Source organism: Dromiciops gliroides, chromosome 2 (genome assembly GCF_019393635.1).
Source record: "Dromiciops gliroides isolate mDroGli1 chromosome 2, mDroGli1.pri, whole genome shotgun sequence".
Classification (NCBI taxonomy): domain Eukaryota; kingdom Metazoa; phylum Chordata; class Mammalia; order Microbiotheria; family Microbiotheriidae; genus Dromiciops; species Dromiciops gliroides.
In genome coordinates this window covers 675550287-675572395 of record NC_057862.1, presented here as the reverse complement: position 1 = coordinate 675572395, position 22109 = coordinate 675550287, and the positions used below count along the sequence as shown (strand labels likewise).

The 22109-nt window shown below is 40.8% G+C and overlaps 1 protein-coding gene across 1 annotated transcript in view; it reads left to right on the top strand.

The window, feature by feature from the left end:
- The window catches only part of LOC122739607 (zinc finger protein OZF-like), a 34499-nt gene extending 18080 nt beyond the window's left edge, over window positions 1–16419 (top strand). Inside the window, exons 2-5 of the mRNA XM_043981277.1 lie at window positions 3882–4038; window positions 7683–7771; window positions 14981–15107; window positions 15227–16419. Coding sequence (XP_043837212.1) covers window positions 3882–4038; window positions 7683–7771; window positions 14981–15107; window positions 15227–16419 — 1566 coding nt within the window. The remainder of the gene's footprint in view (window positions 1–3881; window positions 4039–7682; window positions 7772–14980; window positions 15108–15226) is intronic.
- The last annotated feature ends 5690 nt before the right edge of the window (window positions 16420–22109 follow it).

The window sequence follows — 22109 nt, the reverse complement described above, 5'->3', positions numbered from 1 at the left end:
CAGTCTTCTGAAGTTTATCCTACTCGCTCTCTAAGGAGGAAATGGAAGGGAAACTCTTTCCTCCAGTCAATATTTCTTGGTTCAACATCTATTAGGACTCTAAGTCTATTAAAAGTAGGACTTGGGGGCAGCTAGCTGGAGCATTGGATAAAACACCAGCCCTGGATTCAGGAGGACCTGAGTTCAAATATGACCTCTGACACCTGACACTTACTAGCTGTGTGACCCTTGGCAAGTCACTTAACCCTCATTGCCCCGCCAGGAAAAAAAAAAAAAGTAAGAATTGAAGCTCCTGATTTTTTTCCCCAGCCAAGAAGTTCCATCTCATCCTGATGAAAGGCAAAAGGCACATTCTCCCAACTCCATGAGCATCAATTACCACTTTTCCATGCCATTGAGGGCAAACATCACAAACAACTTTATTTGTTCCTCAACCAAATAATACTTCAAATGCTAGACTGTATCCTATAATGATTCTTTTTCCCCTTAGTTTTCTCTTATCCATTTGAATAATTTTCTATTTCTTCAAATAACCCTCATCTAACATGGTCTTAATGCTATCTTAGTTATCATCTACTAAAGAAGCTTTATGAATGCCATTTCTAAAATATAGGACCCCAAACTGAAGACAATGACTGAGCTGTGAGAGATCCTGACCAGAGTGGCATGGAACTATCAGCCCCCTAGTTCTGGACATCATGCTTCTATTCTTGTACTTTAAGATGGCATTAGATGTTTGGCAGCCACTTGTTGATTCATACTGACCTTGAAGTCAATCAATCAGTCAATCAACAAACATTTATTAAGCTCTTACTATGTACCAGGCACTAAAGCCTCTTAGTTCTGTTTTCATATGAACTGTTGTTGGTTAACTAACACTGAACAGCAATTTTTGGAATATATTTAGAAATTTCTTTATGAGAATGGTATATGCATGCATTTGTAGGATTATATCATAGATTCCCTAATCCAGCTTCTTCATCTTGCATACTTTAATCAACTCGATATTTTAAGCACCTACAATGTGTAGGGAAGTTAGTTAGGCAGCTAGGTGGCACAAGGGAATAGAGTGTTGCTGGTCCTGAAGTTATCTGGTCTCAGACACTTAATATCTGTGTGACCATGGGAAATTCACTTAACCCTGTTTGACTCAGTTTCCTCACTTATAAAATGAGCTGGGGAAGGAAATGGCAAAGCATTCTAGAATTTCTGTAAAGAAAACCCCAAGGGGCAGCTAAGTGGTACAGTGGATAGAGCACCAGCCCTGAAGTCAGGAGGACCTGAGTTCAAATCCAGCCTCAGACACCTAACACTCAGTAGCTGTGTGACCCTGGGCAAGTCAGTTAACCCCAATTGCGTCACCCCCAAAAAAAAGAAAAGAAAAGAAAACCCCAAATGAGGTCACAAAGAGTTGGACATGTATGAAACAACTAAACAACAATAAAATTATCATAGCCTGGATATTGTTGTGATAGAGACACTTTAGAAACCTCAAAGAGCTATACCCATTTGAGGTGTATTATTTTACTAATTGTCATTATCATTTTAGAGAGTGATGATATTATCCCACATATGAACTATTCTTCCAAATTAGCTATTTTCTAAAATTTTAATATTCATGACTTCTACGCCTTTGTCAAAATCCATTATAAAAATGTCGAACAGATAGAACCAAGGACAGAGGCTTGAGGCTTTCCTAGAAACCTTCCTCCATATCCGATTGAAACATTAATCATCGCTTCATATGTCTATTCATTTAACCAATTCTGAATCTACTGAATCGCACTGTCACTTTGTTGCTATTTCTCAATCTCATACACAGGGATAAAATGAGAGACTTTGCCATATGGCTGAAGTATAGGTAGTATGTCTGCTTTTTTTTTTTTTTTTTTAGTGAGGCAATTGGGGTTAAGTGACTTGCCCAGGGTCACACAGCTAGTAAGTGTTAAGTGTCTGAGGCCAGATTTGAACTCAGGTCCTCCTGACTCCAGGGTTGGTGCTCTATCCACTGTGCCACCTAGCCGCCCCTGTATGTCTGCTTTTTACTTCATTTTCCAGTCTGGTAATCCTGTTTCCTTGCCCAGGGTCACACAGCTAGTGTCAGGTGTCTGAGGTCAGATTTGAACTCAGGTCCTTCTGAATCCATGGTTGGTGCTTCATCCACTGTGCGCCAGGTAATCCTGTTAACAAAGGAAAGGAATCTGATATGATCTATTCTTGTTAGAGTCTTGGTGGATTGCACTGATACCTGTTTTACTTTTAAAACACTGGGACATTATCCCTTTTATACATTTTGAAATTTTGCTAGTGTGTAATTGAAAATTCTAAATGTGCTTTCTAATCTGTCCCCCCAGTTTTTTGGGGAAACTGACTAAAATCACTGATAAACAAGTTTAGGGTTTTTAAGGGTTTATTGAAAAATAGTTAAAGAACGAGAAAGATTGAGAACAGAGTTCCTTTAACCTGGAGAGCCTAAATTTCCTAACCTCCTTCTTGTGAAGTCGACCGCCACCACAACGATCTCTCATGGCCAAAGAGGTGTTGTTCAGGTTCTATAATTTCCCTTTCCCCATTTTATTTCCTTTCCCTTAATCCTACTGATCCTGTTTGTGTTTTTTTAAGTTTGTTCTTGTTAAATAAATCCTGCTCTGTTTTGAGGGAGGCTGTTGGTCTCCTTCCTTGCCCCAATATTGCGGCGAGCCACCTAGCTAACACTCTCCAATTAAAAATGCGTCACTACAATACACACAGGGCAAAAGTCCCTGGAAACCCAACATGAAAGCAGCCAATATTACTGACTGCATATGATTGACCCCACCCCTATCTTCTTATGCTGTGTTGCTCTGTGTCTAAAGGACTGGGATGGATGAGTCACTCATACACCAGCATCTTTGTTGGGTTCCCACTCTCTTAGTCCAGTTGCAGCTCCTCCTGCCTCCCCCCCCCCCATGTTGTTGCTGTTCATTAGTTTTCAGTTGTGTCTGACTCTTCATGACCCCATTTGGGGTCCTCTTGGAAAAGATACTGGAGTGGTTTGCTATTTTCTTCTCCAGCTCATTTTACAGATTAGGAAACTGAGGAAAACAAGGTGAAGTGACTTGCCCAGAGTCACAAAGCTGGGAAGTGTCTGAGGTCAGATCTGAGCTGAGGAATATGGGTTTTTGTGATTCCAAGCCCAGCTCTCTTTCCATTGTGCCACCCAGCTATATCAGTTCCCCTTTCTGTAATAATACCAATGTGTACACAATCCTCTTTTCTCTTCCCTAAATGTGTTTCAATACTGAGGAGAGGGTCAAGGTTGGTACAGTGCTGACATGATCAGGTACTATCTTCTGAATAGACCGTACTCTTACTTAGTTATCCTATATGCCCAGTCCTATGCTAGATATGAAATGGAAGAAATATTGGGTGTCTTGCCCTCTTCTGACTTGTTTTGCTTCCCTACTTTTAATTTCTTTTCTTGTGCTATGGGCTAATAGGATAATAGGACCAGACAGAGATAGAAGGGGACCTTTGAGACTGAGTCCAACCCCTTTATTTTACAGTTGAGGAGAGCAAGGCACAAGGATGTTAAGTGATTTGCTCTGGTTACAGGATAGTAAGTTCTGATGCAGGATGTGAACTGGGGTCTTCCTGACTCCTAGTCCAATGCCTTAGCAACATTGCCACCCAGCTGCCTCCCAAGTAGCAAGGCAAAGGGATGAGTGGGAGAAGGCATGAGGGTTCTGGGCCCCCACATGCCTGACCTTTTCTCTTCCCCTCCCTTTCTGTCTTCAGCTCAGCACAAGCATGAGATACAGTTTACAGTGGTGGGCATGAGAAACTCCCTCTTGGACCTCACCATGGTGGACTTTGTAGATGACATCCAGGTGTTCTCCTAGGAGAAACAGAACAGGCAGCTCAAGGCCAAGGAGGTCTGGATCTCCCAGGCCCTGGGTGCCAAGTACATGGAGAAGACTCAGCTGAATTTGGTAGACCATGAGAAGTGCTTCCTCTGGTTCCTGAAGAAGTTGAGACAGAATGACATCAAGAGTGACAGTGGGGGACAGCTAGGTGGTGCAGTGGATAAAGCACTGGCCCTGGATTCAGGGCACTTACTGCCCTGCCTCCCCACCCCCACCCCCAGTCGTTCATTCTGACTCAGTTCTCAGTTCCAGAAGACACCTGTGCTGCAGTTGATTCAGAGGCACTGGGGCAAATTCCTCAGCCGGGTGTCTGGTGTGTAGGTCTGACTTCGGGGTTAGGCTTTATTTGTGGCCCAGCACGGCCCCCTGAAATCTATCTATAGCTGGAGAAAACTCTCAACCAGTATTTTTGTGTGTTTTTCTGCCCCAAGGGTTATTTTATTGCTATTTTTAGGGCCCATTGTATTAGGAGCCCTGTGCATTTAATGTCTTTCCTCAGCCATCTTGGCCCCGCCCCACCCACCTTTCTATTTCTTAGCCAATACCAGAAGTTTTTTTTGATAATTGCTGCCTTCTGGGGCGGCTAGGTGGCGCAGTGGATAAAGCACCGGCCCTGGATTCAGGAGGACCTGAGTTCAAATCCAGCCTCAGACACTTGACACTTACTAGCTGTGTGACCCTGGGCAGGTCACTTAACCCCCATTGCCCTGCAAAAAAAAAAAAAAAAGATAATTGCTGCCTTCTAATATTGGTACTCCCAAACTTCCTTTCCTTTGCATTCTTCCTTTGGATTCTTTTCTATTTCCATTCAATTCTCTTTAGATAACTATCATATCTAGTGCATTTAAAATTCTATTCACTTTCTTGATTTTTCAATTATTTTTTTTTGTTTGATTTAGCTAATTCTAAGAGGGGAAGATAAAAAGACCCCCATTACTATAGAACTGCTATCTCTCCCCTTGTCATTAATTTAGCTTTTAAAAAAAAATTTAGATGCCAATAGTATTTGGTGAGTTCAGTATCAATATTGCTTCATTTTCTATGGTACCTTTTGTTGAAATGTAGTCACCCTGTTTATCTCTTTCTCTTTTTTTTTCCAAAATAAATTTTTATTAATATTTTTGTATATCACCTATACATTTCTTTTTTCATTATAAAAGTATTTTATTATTTTGCAGTTACATGTAGAGATAGTTTTCAACATTTGTTTTTATAAGATTTCTCATTTCAAATTTTTCTCCGTCCCCCCCCCCCCAACAAGACAGCAGGTAATCTGGTTTTCTTAGAATAGCAATAACACTCATTAAGATCAGTTATGGGACTTGGTGATAGCTAGCTTTTTCATGATGCTTTAAGACTTGTGAAGCCCTTTAGAAACATTATCAAGGAATGATAGCAGAACAGAGAGACTATATACACCATGGCAATAACTGAGTCATGAGGAAATCAGTGGGGGTCTTGGAGAGGAAAAAATGGAGAATACTTTTCTGAAGGAAGAGAAATTTGGGACCACGAGGAGAGAAGATTGTTAGATAAGATTTTCGTATTAGATTATTTTAAAATTAGGTTTCTTTGCCATGAGAGAAGGATGAATCTGGCGAGTGTTTTGTACATAGTTGTTTGTATATTGTCTCCCACATTAGACTGTGAGCTCTTTGAGGACAGTCTTTGAGTCAACAAACATTTGTTAAACATCTACAATGTACCAGGGAATTTCTTGATTTTTGTCTGTTTCTCACCATGAATCAATAGGAATTAATGAAAAACAGGGGCTGCAGCAGTCAAGGCAGCATAAATAATAGAGAAATGGAAGTTCTACATCTTTTTTTTTTTTTTGTGGGGCAATGGGGGTTAAGTGACTTGCCCAGGGTCACACAGTGTCAAGTGTCTGAGGCCAGATTTGAACTCAGGTACTCCTGAATCCGGGGCCAGTGCTTTATCCACTGCGCCACCTAGCTGCCCCCCTACATCTTTCTTTAATGTACTGACATTTCAAAGATCTCCTGAGATGCCCTTGATTGACACCTAGGGTAGAAGGACAGGATGGGAGCTGTCGTACTTGAAGAGGGGAGGAGGAATGACCAAACCACCCCTTAGAAAGAATGAACAAAGAGATGGGTCGGGTAAAATGAGACTATATCACCAACTTGAAGGTTGGGTCTATAATGATAAATGTCATGTTTTGTTGTCTTCCAGGCTGCAGTATCCCAAGCATCAGAAGTCCCAGGTGGTATGATTTAGGGAGGTTCAGGTTCTTCACTTGCCTGGCCTGTTCCCTGGTCCATAGATCACCCCAGACCAACTTGCTAATCAACAAGCTTTGTGTGTTGTGGTTGTCAGCTCTGATGAGCCTGTGCCCCTCCCCAACCTGGGCCACTGCTACTCAAGTCCACCTCCTGGTCCCCAGCAGCAGTCAAAAACCCAAGTTCTGCCTCATCACCAGCATAGACCCCTGTAGTCTCCCCCCTGCCAAGAGCTCAGCCCTCTCACCAGACTGTGAGCTTAATTCCAGACAACATTGGCCCTTTAGCTGATGCAGAGTCTCTAAGGGTCTCCTTCTCTGGTGAGGCCTTCCTGGGACTGGATCTGTGTCAGGGTGACTGTGGGGTTGGGCTCCACTCCTGCCTCAGTATAGCAGCTCCCTCCCTCGACCTTCCAAGGCGTTATTGGGTAGGAGATGATCTCATCACGTTCTTCTGTGGGTTTTACTGCTCCAGGCATTGTCCTGTGGCATTATTTGATGTTTTTTGGAGTGATTGTGTCATGAGTTAGAGAGCTCACTGCCTTTCCTCCACCATCACCTGAAACCATGTTTCTTATGGAAGCACAGGGGGGGTTGTGAGAACATAATGGGTTTTGGGATGCCCAGAGGCCCCCACTTGAGGGGATAATATTAAGGTGGACTTTGCTAATTAACTCAGTTAAAGTTAACTCAATTAAAAGCACACCTACCTGAAAGCCTTGCCCTCAGACAGTGTGTTTTCTGAACTCTGACTTGAGCAATTTCTGCTCATGGACCACCCTCAAGTACAGTAAACCTATAGATTTCCAAGAATGCTAGCCTATTAGCGCTGAGTTGGATGGAAGGGTGGGAGGTAGGTAGTAAGGCTCTCAGACCGACTCATGGTAGAAGACTTGGAAGAAGAAGGAGGCCAGGCTGAGCTCTATCGCTTCTCTAAGCTCGATGGATCTTCTTAACTTTCTGAGCCAAGTGTTCTCTCTTGACTAATATTTGGTATGCTTTAATAAATGCGTAATGCCCCAAACTGTTGCTAAAGCTTCTTATTTATAAGTAGCAATATAGTAGAAACCGCACCTAATTATGTCTAAACTTGGCACAGAAATAAGGCAACCAGATATAATTTTCCATTCTACAAGTCACAGTTGCCTGACCTACATAACTCACCCCTAGTATCAGATGGAAGTAAAGCTCTAGGTCTGGGGCCAATGAGGCACTGCTAGGTCTCTTCCCATCTGGGATCCCAAGCACCTTCTGCCTCCTGGGTCTCTGCTGTAGGGTGGGGCAGGGGCATGAGGGCAAAAGGAAGGAATTAGAGAGGATGGCAAGTCCCTTTCCTGTTCAGACCAAGTTCACTTCCAAGCCTGACCCTCTCTGCTGCCCTCCCATTCTGGTTAGAATCTCTCCTCAGGGGGTAGTGCCTTTGTAAGTGCTCAGAGACTTCAAGTTCTATAATTTCTGGGTTGTCCTGTATCTATCCTAGGAAGAAAAGGACAAAACAATGTCTCCCTCACTCTGAGATCCTTCTCCCTCCCCAGGTCAGCTTGCAGACAACCAAAGCCTATTCCAAGGAGAGAGCCTGGAGCCAGAGAGAATGGCCCCTGGCACCCAGAGACCCTCATCCCAGGTGAGTGCAGCCCATCCACAGAGCTGACCAGCATCAGCAATGGTGGAATCCAACAGAGCCAAGGAAGCTCTATCCTGTGAAACACAGATTGTCCTCTGCAGTGCTGTCAGCAGAGCTGACATTGTCTGCCTGGATCTACTCATTTCCTTCTGCCTCAGACCACTCCAGTCTTGCCTTGTCTCTCTGAATCTTCCCTCTGTTTTGTTATTCTTATGTCAAGTCAAGTGGCTCCTGTGCCAAATACTGGGGATGCAAAGGAAGGTTTCAACTATAACAGGCCTTTGCCTCAAGGGGTTCACTGTCTAGTTGGAAGACAACATGGCAGCAGCTGGGTGCATCCAAGGTGTCTCTGCCATATAGATGGCAGGCACCCTCAGAGGGAAGGCTCTTGTAGTGTCAGGGACCAGTACAAGCTTGTTTTCAGAAGGTGAGGTTTTTGCTGAGATGTAAAGGAAGCCAGTGTTGGGGGGTGGGGGGCGGTTGTGACTTGGATCTGTGGACTAGCTCACCCAAAGAATTGCAGGCTCATCATGGATCTTGTGTTACAATAGAAAATCATTCATTTCTTTTCACCTAAGTCCAATTTTGTCCATCTTTTTGAGAATACACCCAAGAGGGGAGGGTCACAGGGAATGCTTTCTCCTTGTTCCTTATCAAGGGGGTTGGGCTAGACATCAGGAAGTGACAACCACACCTTTCTCCAAGTGGGTGCCAACAAAATCCTGAGAGTTTCTCAAGTCAGGAAGTCATGTGACTATAGAGAATCCAGAAATAGCCTGGCTATGCACACCTCAGACAGTGGGAACTGCTTACCAAGAGTGAGACTCCTAACAGGAGAAAAGACAGTATACACCCCAGATGGGAAATCCTAGGGGCAAATGGGCAGCCTTCCTTTTTACCTGTCTGATGACTTTTACTGGGTTTTTGTACCATCAGTGTTGGGGAACTTGTGGCCTAGATTGGAGGAGAGTGCTAGCTCACCCAAACTATTAGACACTCATCATTTTTCCTTATAGTTTTGGGTTCCAATATTTATCCCTACTTGCCTCCCTTCTGTGAGAAGGTAATCAATTTCATAAAGGTTATACATGTACAATTATGCAGAACATTACCATAAATATCATTTTTTTCTCTGGAGGAGGATAGTATGCTTCATCATGAGTCCTTTGGGATTGTCTTGGATAATTGCATTGTTGAGAATAGTTAAGTTATTCGCAGTTCTTCATCAAACAATATTGCTGTCTCTGTACACAATGTTCTCTTGCTTCTGCTCACTTCATTATACATCAGTTCATACAAGTCTTTCCAGGCTTTTCTGAAACCATCCTGCTTATTTCTTTTTTTTTTTTTCATATAAGGTATTTTATTTTTCCATTACATGTAAAGATAGTTCTCAACTTTCGTTTATACAAGCTTTACAATTTCAGATTTTTCTCCCTCCCTTCTCTCCCTCCCCCTTCCCCTAGACAGCAGGCAATCTGATATAGGTTATATCTATATATCTATATACATATACATATATATATATATACACACACACACACATATATATATATACACATAATAACATTAATCCTATTTCTGCATTAATCCTGTTACAAGAGAAAAAATCAGAGCAGTGATGCAAAACCTCAAAAAAAAAAAAACAGCACCCAAAACAAAAGAAATAGTATGGTTCAATCAGCATCTATACTCCACAGTTCTTTTTTTTTTTTTTCTTGGATTTGGAGATCCTCTTCTATCATGAGTTCTCTGGAACTCTTCTATACCATTGCATTGGTGAGAAGAATATAGTCCATCACAGTAGGTCAACACTCAATGTTGATGATACTGTGTACAATGTTCTTCTGGTTCTGCTCATCTCACTCATCATCAGCTCACATAAGACCCTCCAGGTTTCTCTGAACTCCTCCTGTTCATCATTTCTTACAGCACAATAGTATTCCATTGTATTCATATACCACAACTTGTCCAGCCATTCCCCAATTGATGGGCATCGCCTCAACTTCCAATTCCTTGCTACCATGTAAAGAGCAGCTATAAATATTTTTGTACATGTGGGTCCCTTTCCCCCTTCCATGATTTCTTTGGGAAAAAGACCTAAAAGTGGAATTGCTGGGTCAAGGGGTATGCACAGCTTTATCGTCCTTTGGGCATAATTCCAAATTGCTCTCCAGAATGGTTGGATCAGTTCACAGCTCCACCAACAATGGAGTAGTGTTCCAATTTTTCCACAGCTTCTGAATATTTATTATTTTCCTTTTTTGTAATTGTAGCCAATCTGATAGGTGTGAGGTGGTACCTCAGAGTTGTTTTAATTTAATCTCTCTAATCATTAGAGATTTAGAGCATTTTTTCATATGGGAATAGATAGCTTTGGTTTCTTCCTCAGAAAACTGCCTGTTCATATCCTTTGACCATTTCTCAATTGGGGAATGACTTGGATTCTTATAAATTTGATTTAATTTCCTATATATTTTAGAGATGAGGCCTTTATCAGAAGTACTGGCCACAAAAATTGTTTCCCAGCTTTCTGCCTCCCTTCTAATTTTGGATGCATTGCTTCTGTTTGTACAAAATGTTTTTAATTTAATATAATCAAAATCATCCATTTTGCATTTTATAATATACTCTATCTCTTGTTTGGTCAAAAACTGTTTTCCTTTCCAAAGATCTGATAGGTACACTATTCCTTTCTCTCCTAATTTACCTATGGTATCACCTCTTATGTCTAAATCATGTATCCATTTTGACCTTATTTTAGTATAAGGTGTAAGATGTTGGTCTATGCCTACTTTCTGCCATACTATCTTCCAGTTTTCCCAGCAGTTTTAGTCAAATACTGAGTTCCTATCCCAGAAGCTGGAGTCTTTGGGTTTATCAAACACTACATTACCAGTGTCATTTACTACTGCATTTTCTGAGCCTAGCCTATTCCATTGATCTACCACTCTATTTTTTAGCCAGTACCAGATAGTTTTGATGACTGCCGCTTTATAGTAAAGCTCCAGGTTTGGTACCGCTAACCCACCTTCCTGTGAATTTTTTTTCATTATTTCCCTGGATATTCCTGATTTTTTTTTGTTTTTCCAGATGAATTTTGTTATTATTTTTTCTAGCTGTATAAAATAATTTTTAGGTAGTCTGATTGGTATGGCACTGAATAAGTAAATTAATTTAGGCAGTATTGTCATTTTTACTATATTAGCTCTGCCTATCCATGAGCAATTGATATCTTTCCAATTATTTAGATCTGATTTGATTTGTGTGAAGAGTGTTTGGTAGTTGTGTTCATAGAGTTCCTGGGTTATCATTTCTTAAAGTACCATAATATTCTATCGCCATCATATACAACATCATTTTTAGCCATTCCCCAATTGATGGGCACTCCTTTGATTTCCAATTCTTAGGCAAGTCAAAAAGAGCTACTATAAATATTTTTGTAAAAATAGGTAGTGCACCCAGGCAAGAAATGGGGAGATATGTGAGCTGACCCTCTTCTCTTGTGGAGGTTTGGAGCACATGATCTCCCCCTTGGTGGTGAAGTGAGAATGAGGGAGGATGGATAATGAAAAAGATGTGTAAGAGCTTCTGATAAGAACAAGTTCAGGGGCAGCTAGGTGGTGCAGTGAATAGAGCAGTGGCCCTAGATTAAGGAGGACCTGAGTTCAAATCTGACCTCAGACCCTTGACACTTACTAGCTGTGTGACCCTGGACAAGTCACTTAACCCCAATTGCCCCACCAAAAAAAAATTCTTTGTAAGAACAAGTTCAGGATTTAATAGATTTAAAAAGGAATCAGATAGATTAATGGGTTCAATAGATTATTTATCAATCCATAAAACTGAAGAATTCCTGCATGATTGTTCATAACTTGTGTGAAGAATCATGTCATGGGACTCCCCTTGAAAAGGAAAATTGGTAATTTTGTGGGCAAGGTAAAAAAATATGGTTAAAGACTCTTCCTTAATTGCTCTAATTTTCAATAATAGAAACAAAGGAAACAATGAGAAATATAGGTTACAAATAGGACTTTTTTTTTTAGTATTTTTGGGGGGTCAAGGAGGCTTAAGTGACTTGCTTAGGGTCACACAGCTACTAAGTATCAATTATATGAGGCTGGATTTGAACTCAGGTCCTCCTGAATCCAGGGCTGGTGCTTTATCCACTGTGCTACAATCACATATTTTGAGGAAAAAATATAAATGGCAAAAAAGTGTAGATATGTTTATCTATATGAAAAAGAATTGCTGCACACAATGATCCAGGACAATCCCAAAGGACTAAGGATAAAGCATATTCTCCACCTCCAAAGAAACTGATTGAATCAGATTGGCTGAACACAGACTGAAGCATGCTATTTTTCACTTTCATTTTTAAAAATTCATGTTCTTTTATACAAAATGATGAAGATAGTAATGGTTTTACATGATTGCACACGTATAACCTATATCTGACAGCTTGCTGCCTTAGGGAGGAAGGGAGGCAAGGAGCTGAAGAATTTGGAACTCAGAACTTTAAATAAAGATGCTACCCACCAAAAAAGAATTAAGTAAATAACTAAACAAATAGAGATTGAAAATTTAGGTTGAATATATAAATATATTATTTTAGTAAGCATTATTTAACAAGAGAAAATAGAATTGCTCCAAAATAACAGAACCTCAAAGAGTGGATCATACCATTCTGATTGAAATGGAAGTGCATCGAAAACCAGGTACATTGTCCAAACTCAGGTTCTGGATGTAGCCAATTGGAAAAATAGATGACCCCTCCCAGGTATCAAAGGATTTGCAGATAGAGCTGCTCTCTTGTGTGTTATTCATCAGTCTGCTTCTCAACTGTTTGTTTTGACTCTTGGTCCCAAATATTCTAAAGCTTGAGGGGTATGTTGAAATCATTTGTTTTTCCTAAATAAATTGTCAGTGTCTTATGGATTAGTGCCATCTTCAAACCCAGTCAATAAAAAATTATTTTTAATGGATGAATGAGTTCTGCTTTCCCCATCACAGTTATTATTTCTATATAAATATATATTAAAATGAATGAATATATTCAGTTACCTACTGAAAGCAAACATAAAGCAAAGACATGAGATGTCTTTGGCTTTGATACATAATCATGTATCCCGTTACATAATCCATGGTACGTGAAACCCTCAATATTACAATAGATAACTTTTCTTCACTCTTCTGGAAACAGTCCCATAACTCTCTCTTCAGCACAGATTGCAAGATGTGTGTGTGTGTGTGTGTGTGTGTGTGTGTGTGTGTGTGTGTGTGTTTATAAATATGTATAGATAGATATAGATATTATAGGGGCAATGAAGTTTAAGTGACTTACTCAGGGTCACACAGGTAGTAAGTGTCACATTCTGAGGCCAGATTTGAACACAGGTCCTCCTGAATCCTGGGTCAGCACTCTATCCATTGTTTTACCTAGCTGCCCTATAACGAATATTTCTTAAGAATCCCCTTCATAAGGATCTGATTTCAAATCCTGCCTCAGACACTTGACACTTATTAGCTATGTTGCCCTGGGTAAATCAATTAACCCTCATTGACCTGCATAAAAAAGGGGGGTAAAAATCCCCCTCATAATTAGGTATGAATTTATTTCAGCCATTTATGAAATTAACTTGGGTCTTTTTCTTTGCTCTCTTCTCAGTGATTACTAGTAATGTTTTTCACCCCAGAGTACACAATATTTGAAGATTTCTCACAAACTTTTTTTAATTAATAATTTTATTTTTTTCCCGTTACATGTAAAGATCTCAACTTTTATTTATACAAGCTTTCCAATTTCAGATTTTTCAGATTTTTCTCCCTCCCTCCCTCCCCCCCTCCCCCTTCCCCTAGACAGCAGGTAATCTGATATAGGCTCTCTCTCTCTCTCTCTCTCTCTCTATATATATATATATATATATATATACACATAATAACATTAATCATATTTCTGCATTAGTCATATTATAAGAGAAAAATCAGAGCAATGATGAAAAACCTCAAAATAGAAAAACAACAGCACCAAAACCAAAAGAAATAGTATGGTTCATTCAGCATCTATACTCCACAGGTTTTGTTTTTTTTCCCTGGATTTGGAGATCCTCTTCTATCATGAGTTCCCTGGAACTCTTCTGTACCACTGCATTGGTGAGAAGAATATAGTCCATCACAGTAGATCAACACACAATGTTGATGATACTGTGTACAATGTTCTTCTGGTTCTGCTCATCTCACTCATCATCAACCCACGCAAGACCCTCCAGGTTTCTCTGAACCCCTCCTGCTCATTGTTTCTTACAGCACAATAGTATTCCATTACATTCATATACCACAACTTGTCCAGCCATTCCCCAATTGATGGGCATCGCCTCAACTTCCAATTCCTTGCTACCAAATAAAGAGCAGCTATAAATATTTTTGTACATGTGGGTCCCTTTCCCCTTTCCATGATCTCTTTGGGAAAAAGACCCAAAAGTGGTATTGCTGGGTCAAAGGGTATACACAGCTTTATCTCCCTTTGGGCATAATTCCAAATTGCTCTCCAGAATGGTTGGATCAGTTCACAGTTCCACCAACAATGCATTAGTGTTCCAATTTTTTCCACAGCTTCTCCAACATTTATTATTTTCCTTTTTTGTCATTTTAGCCAATCTGATAGGTGTGAGGTGGTACCTCAGAGTTGTTTTAATTTGCATCTCTCTAATCATTAGAGATTTAGAGCATTTTTTCATATGGGAATAGATAGCTTTGGTTTCTTCATCAGAAAACTGACTGTTTATATCCTTTCTCACAAACTTTTTATAAAATTTCATAACATGCCCCTTATGACATGTAATATCCCCTCTGGTGAGGCAGAATTTCACACTCCTTGCTTTTTTCTCCATAGAATCTCATACGTCACTCATTGAGTACATACCTTCTCTCTCAATCTGTGGGAAGAAGCATTTCATAGTAAGACATTTCTCCAACTTTTATTATTCAAAAATGATTCTCACTTCACATACAAAATGTTTTTTCTCAGTATTCCATTGGGTTCTTATTGGATATGGTCTCAAATGCTGAGTCTGACACACATCAAGATTAGAGGAGTTTGGGGCAAATTCCTTCTGTGCTTCAGTTTCTCTCTCTAAGTTGATGAGGGTTGGACTAGATGAATTCTGCAGTCTTTTTCAGCTCTAAATTATATTAATTTTCATGGTTTAGGAGTTGGTGACATTCCAGGATGTGGTTGTGGATTTCACCAGGGAGGAGTGGTGCCTCTTGGACCATTGTCAGAAAGAGCTCTACAAGGAGGTCATGCTGGAGAATGTCCAGAACCTGCTTTCTGTAGGTAAGGACCTTTTCCCTCTGGTTACTCTGAGCTGCTAACATGATAGCTCATTGCTCCTAATCCTGCCAGGCATAGTGAGTTGATCCTGATTCTTCCTTCTTTGTTCCATCAAATTGCAGTGCAGATGTTGGGAAAGGAAGAGAATGGAATAAGCATTCATAAGGGAATGAGCAGTCTTGCTGCACATCAAAGAATCGACCCTAAAGAAAAACCTTATGGATGTAATCAGTGCGGAAAAGCTTTCACAGTACGATCCAGTCTTGTAGCATATAAGAGAATCCACACTGGAGAGAAACCTTATGAATGTAATAAGTGTGGAAAGGCTTTCGTAGAGAGTTCCCGTCTTGCTGTACATCAGAGAATCCACACTGGAGAGAAACCTTATGAATGTAATCATTGTGGAAAGGCTTTCATAGAGAGTTCCCGTCTTGCTGTACATCAGAGAATCCACACTGGAGAGAAACCTTATGAATGTAATCATTGTGGAAAGGCTTTCATAGAGAGTTCCCGTCTTGCTGTACATCAGAGAATCCACACTGGAGAGAAACCTTATGAATGTAATCATTGTGGAAAGGCTTTCAAACAGAAATCACATCTTGCTGAACATCACAGAATCCACACTGGAGAGAAACCTTATGGATGTAATCAGTGTGGAAAGACTTTCACATTCAGTCGCAGTCTTGCTACACATAGGAGAATCCACACTGGAGAGAAACCTTATGAATGTAATCAATGTGGAAAGACTTTCAGAAGAAACTCTAATCTTGTGGCCCATCAGAGAATCCACACTGGAGAGAAACCTTATGAATGTAACCAGTGTGGAAAGACTTTCACATTCAGTTACAGTCTTGTTATGCATAGGAGACACCACACTGGAGAGAAACCTTATGAATGTAATCAGTGTGGAAAGGCCTTCATACAGAAATCACATCTTGATGCACATCAGGGAATCCACACTGGAGAGAAACCTTATGAATGTAATCATTGTGGACAGACTTTCAGAAGGAGCACTAATCTTGCTGCCCATCAGAGAATCCGTACTGGAACGAAACCTTTTTTTAAATGTAACCAGTGTGGAAAGACTTTCACATTCAGTTGCTGTCTTGCTATGCACAAGAGAATCCACACTGGAGAGAAACCTTATGGATGTAATCAGTGTGGAAAAGCTTTCACAGTACAATCCAGTCTTGTTAGGCATAGGAGAATCCACACTGGAGAGAAACCTTATGAATGTAATCAGTGTGGAAAGGCTTTTACACAGAACTCACAACTTGCTAAACATCAAGGAATCCACACTGCAAAGAAACATTAGGAGTATAATCAATATGACAAGACCTTCAGGCCATAATCTCTTATTTCCTATCTGAGAATTCCTATTATATAGAAATCTTTTCCCTGTGACAAATGAGGAATTGTATTCAGTAATTGTTTAGAGCTTGTTCAAAATTAGATAATTCTTTTCTTTTGCTTTTTTTTTGGGGGGTGGGGGCAATGAGGGTTAAGTGACTTGTCCAGGATCACACAGCTAGGGTGAAATGTCTGAGGCTGGATTTGAACTCATGTCCTCCTGAATCCAAGGCCAATGCTTTATCCACGGTGCCACCTAGCTGCCCCATGATAATTCATTTTTATGAGCAGCTGTATATGAACTCAATGTAGAAAGGCTTTCAGGCAGATATCATATTTTTATCTAAGAGGATTCACCATGGAAAAAAGAGTTAACTAATGTGCCCAAGGCTATTTGTCTGAAGGAGAGTGATGAATAGACAAAAGTGATACTGCAATGAACGGGTATAAAAGCAGTGGTTGTGGAAAGAGCTTCACCTAGAGCTCATATTTGACTGCACTTTGGAACAATCTTGCTGGAGATAAAACATAGATTTAATTAATGGTGGAAGCCTTCTAAACTCCCCAAATTTCAACCTTTTCATGAAATCCTATAAATGTAATGAATTTTCTGAAATCCTGCTATTTGTCATTACTCCTCATTATTTTATGGCATTCAGATACTTATCATTTCTTTAGCCATTCTCGAATTGATCAGTAATCACTTTGTTTCTTGGTTTTTCTTGCTATAAAAATTCCTTGTAAGAGAATGGGATGATAGAAGGGTAAATCTGCTGGGGAAGACAGGCTAGAATGGGATCAGGAAATTGACTTACTATTGTGAGATATTATTACCAGCCCCCCTCCGTTGAGAGAGCATGGGTTGACCTTTCTAATGTCAAGCCAGAACTTGGAAGTTACTTCACAAAACCTTGTTCCTGCCAGAGGATCTGGGTTTTTTTTGTTTGTTTGTTTTTTAGTGAGGCAATTGGGGTTAAATGACTTGCCCAGGGTCACACAGCTAATAAGTGTTAAGTGTCTGAGGCCAGATTTGAACTCAGGTACTCCTGACTCCAGGGCCAGTGCTCTATCCACTGCGCCACCTAGCTGCCCCTCCTGCCAGAGGATCTGAACTCTGACCTCAGCACATTCTGTTCAAGGACTGCCTTCAAGTTACATCAATCAATGGACTTGAATGCTATCAGCCAATTACCTTAAAGCAGTGTGTGGGCACAGCCTCTTCTTCCTGACCCACAGGGAGCTTCCACTTGGAAAGACACAGGATCTTCCTCTTGGTAGACTGGGTCTGCTAGGTGGAGGCAGCTTTTTCTTCTCTCTCTCTCCTGTAGACCTTAGCTGGGCTGTCCTATTCTTTCAGACACGTGTTCTGTCTTTGCTAACCTCTACTATAATTTAATAAATGCTTAATGCCTAAAGTATTGCTGAAGCTTCTAATTTATAAGTAAATCCAAGCTAGCTTTTCCCATACTGGGGGACAGGTAAGGTGACCACACATTTAGTTTTACCTGTCACAGTTTGGCTGACCATGAGGCTGACCCCTCAATCTTCTGATCTTCACTGCAAAACAAGTTGGGTAAAAAATTTTACATTTCTCCTATGTGCCTGTCCCTTTTTTATTTCAAAGTACCTGCTTTTTTCCTTTTAAATTTTCAAATGGGTTTCTTTAACCTCTTAAGCACCCCTTTTCTAACTTTAGCCTGGTTAATCAGACAAGGAAGGTAAAAGATCATATTAACAGTTGGTCATTTTGAATTTAATGAATTTTTAAAATTTCTATTCTTATTTTTACCTGGCTTTGTGTTGTGGCAAGAAAAGGTTTGTTTTTGGGTTTTTTTGGTTTTTTTGAGGTGACAAAGGCTTTATTTTCTTCTCATGAGAAGGAGGCACCCTAGTGTGCAGCTAGTGGGTGCCCAGAAAGGGGGCTCGCAGGCCCTGTTTTATATCCTAGTCCCTAACGTGAATGGACCTTCCCCTTTTTCATCACTGGTCGGGGTTACAATCTACACGCAAAAACTAGCTAATCGGAACACAGTATTCCCACCCCTCTTCCTTGTATGGGCATAACTCAGGACTGGACCTTATACTTCCTTATATGGACAGAACTCTGGAGAGGACCTAATTGAGACCAAGGCTCCTTGAACCATGTGACCTTGCTAACCTGAAGGGGAGGAGGGGATCTGAGACCTTTGTCCTACAAACAGGTCAGGGGAGTAAGACTGACTGTTATATCTACATTGAGAGGAGACAATTACCCATTTCTCACAATCCCTCCTCTTTATTTTTGACTATTTGGCTCCTCTCATTCCATTTATTGAATATTTCCTCTGCCTTTTGGTCTAAATCTGTGACTCCTATGCTATCTAGGCAGATTAGAGCATCAGATGACCCTTTTTGCCCCTCTGGGCTGTGTTTCTTTCTTGATTTAGACTCAAGATTTGGAGAAATGCTCAGATGCCATGGTAAAGAGGGTGGCCAGCCACACCAACCCACAAGTCCCAGCCCAGTTAGGGGGTAAGGTTGATCTTCCACCACAATACCACCATAGGTTGGCTCAGGGGAGGATCAGGGATGAAAAATCTACCAAGTTGTTCTCGGTTACTTCCCATGTTTGGACACAACTCATATTACCCAAGACCAGAAAACCTCTCACTTATCTGGAGAGATGGGCAGGATGGTTTCCTGGTACTCCAACAAAAGTGGGTATGATCTTTTCTGCTGTCCTTTTTATCACAGGGAAGAGTAGCTCCAAATCCCTGCAACTCTCACCCTTTGCCAACTTGTTCTGGTATAATTGAAGGAGACACCAAAACCCCTCCAGGCTAATCTGGACTTAGAGTATGGGTAGCTGGTCTTCCCAAAGCAATAACCCATTCCATCTGAGCATTTGAATCTCCAAACCCAGTCTCTGTCTCCACTGTCTGTCTCACATCCTTAACTTCACTGGCCTGTTGGGTTTCCTAATTTCCCTTCTGGACTTGGAGAGGTTATTTCTGGAGTCTTAAAAAGATAGGAGGATGTAGGATCCATGAGATTTTCAAAGGATATTCCTATTCTTCCTACGGGATCAGTTCTTCCTTCAGATGCCCATATACCAAAATCCTTTTTGCTCCTCCACTACTTGTTTGCCTGAGCAGCTCCCACTACCCCAAAATGTTACCTCCCTTCCCCTTTTTTGTACCAGGCTTAGTATATCATACATTAAAGTCTTTTTAAACTTTACCCTCAGTCAATCAGATTCCTTATTAACAGTCCACTGCTCATGTTTTGGCTCTGGTTTTTCTTCTGGAAAAGGTACCCCTTTTACTTGAGAGTAGTGAGTCCAGTTTTGCTCCTCAATCTTCACTGCAATGTCGGTGAAAAGTAACACCAGGAACAGCCCTTCCCAATCGGGCTCCAACTTGTTGCTCTTCCAGGCTCTTATCTATACCCAGTCTCCAGGCTTAAATTGGTGAGCTGGAAACTCGAGGAGTCTGGGCCAGAAGTCCCTTCTGTCAGAGTAAAGAAACAGAGTCAGAGAGGCCAGAAATATCTGAGAAACATGCTTTTCATTTCTATTATTGGGAACTCTGTTTCCCTTCCCAAGTAAGGATACATTTAAGGCTTGGCATACCCAATTTTCATTAGACCCAAATTTAGGCAAAAGGACTGAACCTCCCTTGAGGGGAATCCCAGCCCATATTAGGCAACAATATAATATTTTATCATTCTCTTCTTGCATTTTCCTCTATACTTCTCAAGCTTATCCCAAATATCTAATTTGTCTCCCAAAGGGCTGTCTTTGGGAATTTTAGGGAGGTGTACTTCCTTTTCTGTGTTACTAGACATGGCATTCGTCATCTTTAATGAACCCTTTGAATTCTTGGGGACCACCCCTGCCTGGCACACTACTTGGCATCTCCTGGCACATTGCTTGGCACACCTGGTGCTTACGGACTCCAATCGCCTGGCACACTGCTTGTCCTGGTTGGCACCCCTGGTACCTATGGAACCGCCTGACACCCTGGTTGGCATGCCCGGCACCTTGGCACCCCAGGTACGTATGGACTTTAACTGCCTGGCACCCTGGTTGGCATGTCTGGCACAAGAAAAGTTTTTAATGTCAAGAAGAGGATTAGAAATAATACACCCTATATATCTATCTATCTATCTATCTATATCTATATCTATCTATCTATATCTATATCTATCTATCTATATAGATATCTATATATATAGATATCAGATTACCTGCTGTCTTAGGGGAGGGCAGAGGGAGGGGAGGGAGGGAGAAAAATCTGAAATTGGAAAGCTTGTATAAACAAAAGTTGAGAACTATCTTTACATGTAACGGGGAAAAAAGCAAAATACTTTATTAATTTAAAAAGAAAAAAAAAGAAATAATACACCCAGTGAAATTCCCTAGGACTCACCATTAGGAAAGCTACTCATGTTTTGGGATGAGGGAAAACTTACCATGAAATGAAACATGACTAAGGGAAAGCTTATCTGACTGTGTCTTATGTGGTATAGCATATTAGAGGAAGAATGGCCACAACATGGGTCATTTAAATCTCAAACACTGAGGCATTTGCAAAGCATCATGTGCTACTGGCTACGTAAATATTTACTTTGTTGGAAAGTCTGGGGCAAAGCGAACAGGCAACTGATACAGGGGAATACAAGAGAAGGGGAATCCAAGCCTGAGTTTGAATCTGAGCCTGTTTCTCAGTCTGGAATGTCAAATGGCCCAAATTCGATCTCCTCTGCCTCTGTTTGCTCTATGCCAACCACAGAAAAGCCCCACATTCTTCCCCTTCAAGAAATCCTCACCTATGGGCTCAATGGTACTGTACTAAAGCTCAAACAATACATACTTTTTGTTCCCCTAAGATTTCAGTTCATGGAAATGAGACATTCCTAAAATTGATGAGGATTCCACTTCAGTTATCAGCCAGTTTGGAGCAATTTTCAGAGGATATCAGCCCACTTGGGCTGATGTTACTGATCTCATGGAAACTATATTATCCTAGGAGGAAGGAGCTGATATATTATCTGCAGTGAACTCCTTAGAAACCTAAAGAAAAGCTGCTATTTGATGGCCTTTAGAAGACCCTAACTAGGACTCCAATATCCCTAAGCATTTTGATAATTTGTAGGAAGCAAGGGAAACATTGTTGAAGCCAATGGAATCCTGTGCTAGCAAGCCTGATAACTGGCAAAAATTTGTACATACCATTCAGGAACCTAATGAAAGACCTAATTGATTCTATAATAGATTGTGTAAGAGTGCCACACAATTTACTAGATTGGACCCATTAGATTCTAGAGATGCACACTTTATCTCTCTCCATTTTGTGCACCTATCCTTGCCACAAATATTGAAATATTTTGAAAGGCAGTTTCCAGGCTGGGATGCCCTGAGGACTGACAACATTAAAGAAATAGCAACATATATTTATGAAGTAAATGAGAGGGAAGAAAGGAACAGACAGAGCACTTTAGTTCCATTATAGGACACCGCTAGACAGCAGGGTCAGGCAGTTGAGAATGTCTATCAACCCCTAGTGGCTTCCACCAGTCACAGATGACCATGGATCAGCCACAGTGTGGCTGTGCAGTCCAATACAGGAGCTGAAGCTCTTGCCACAACAAGGACATCAGAAAACTGCGCTCTCT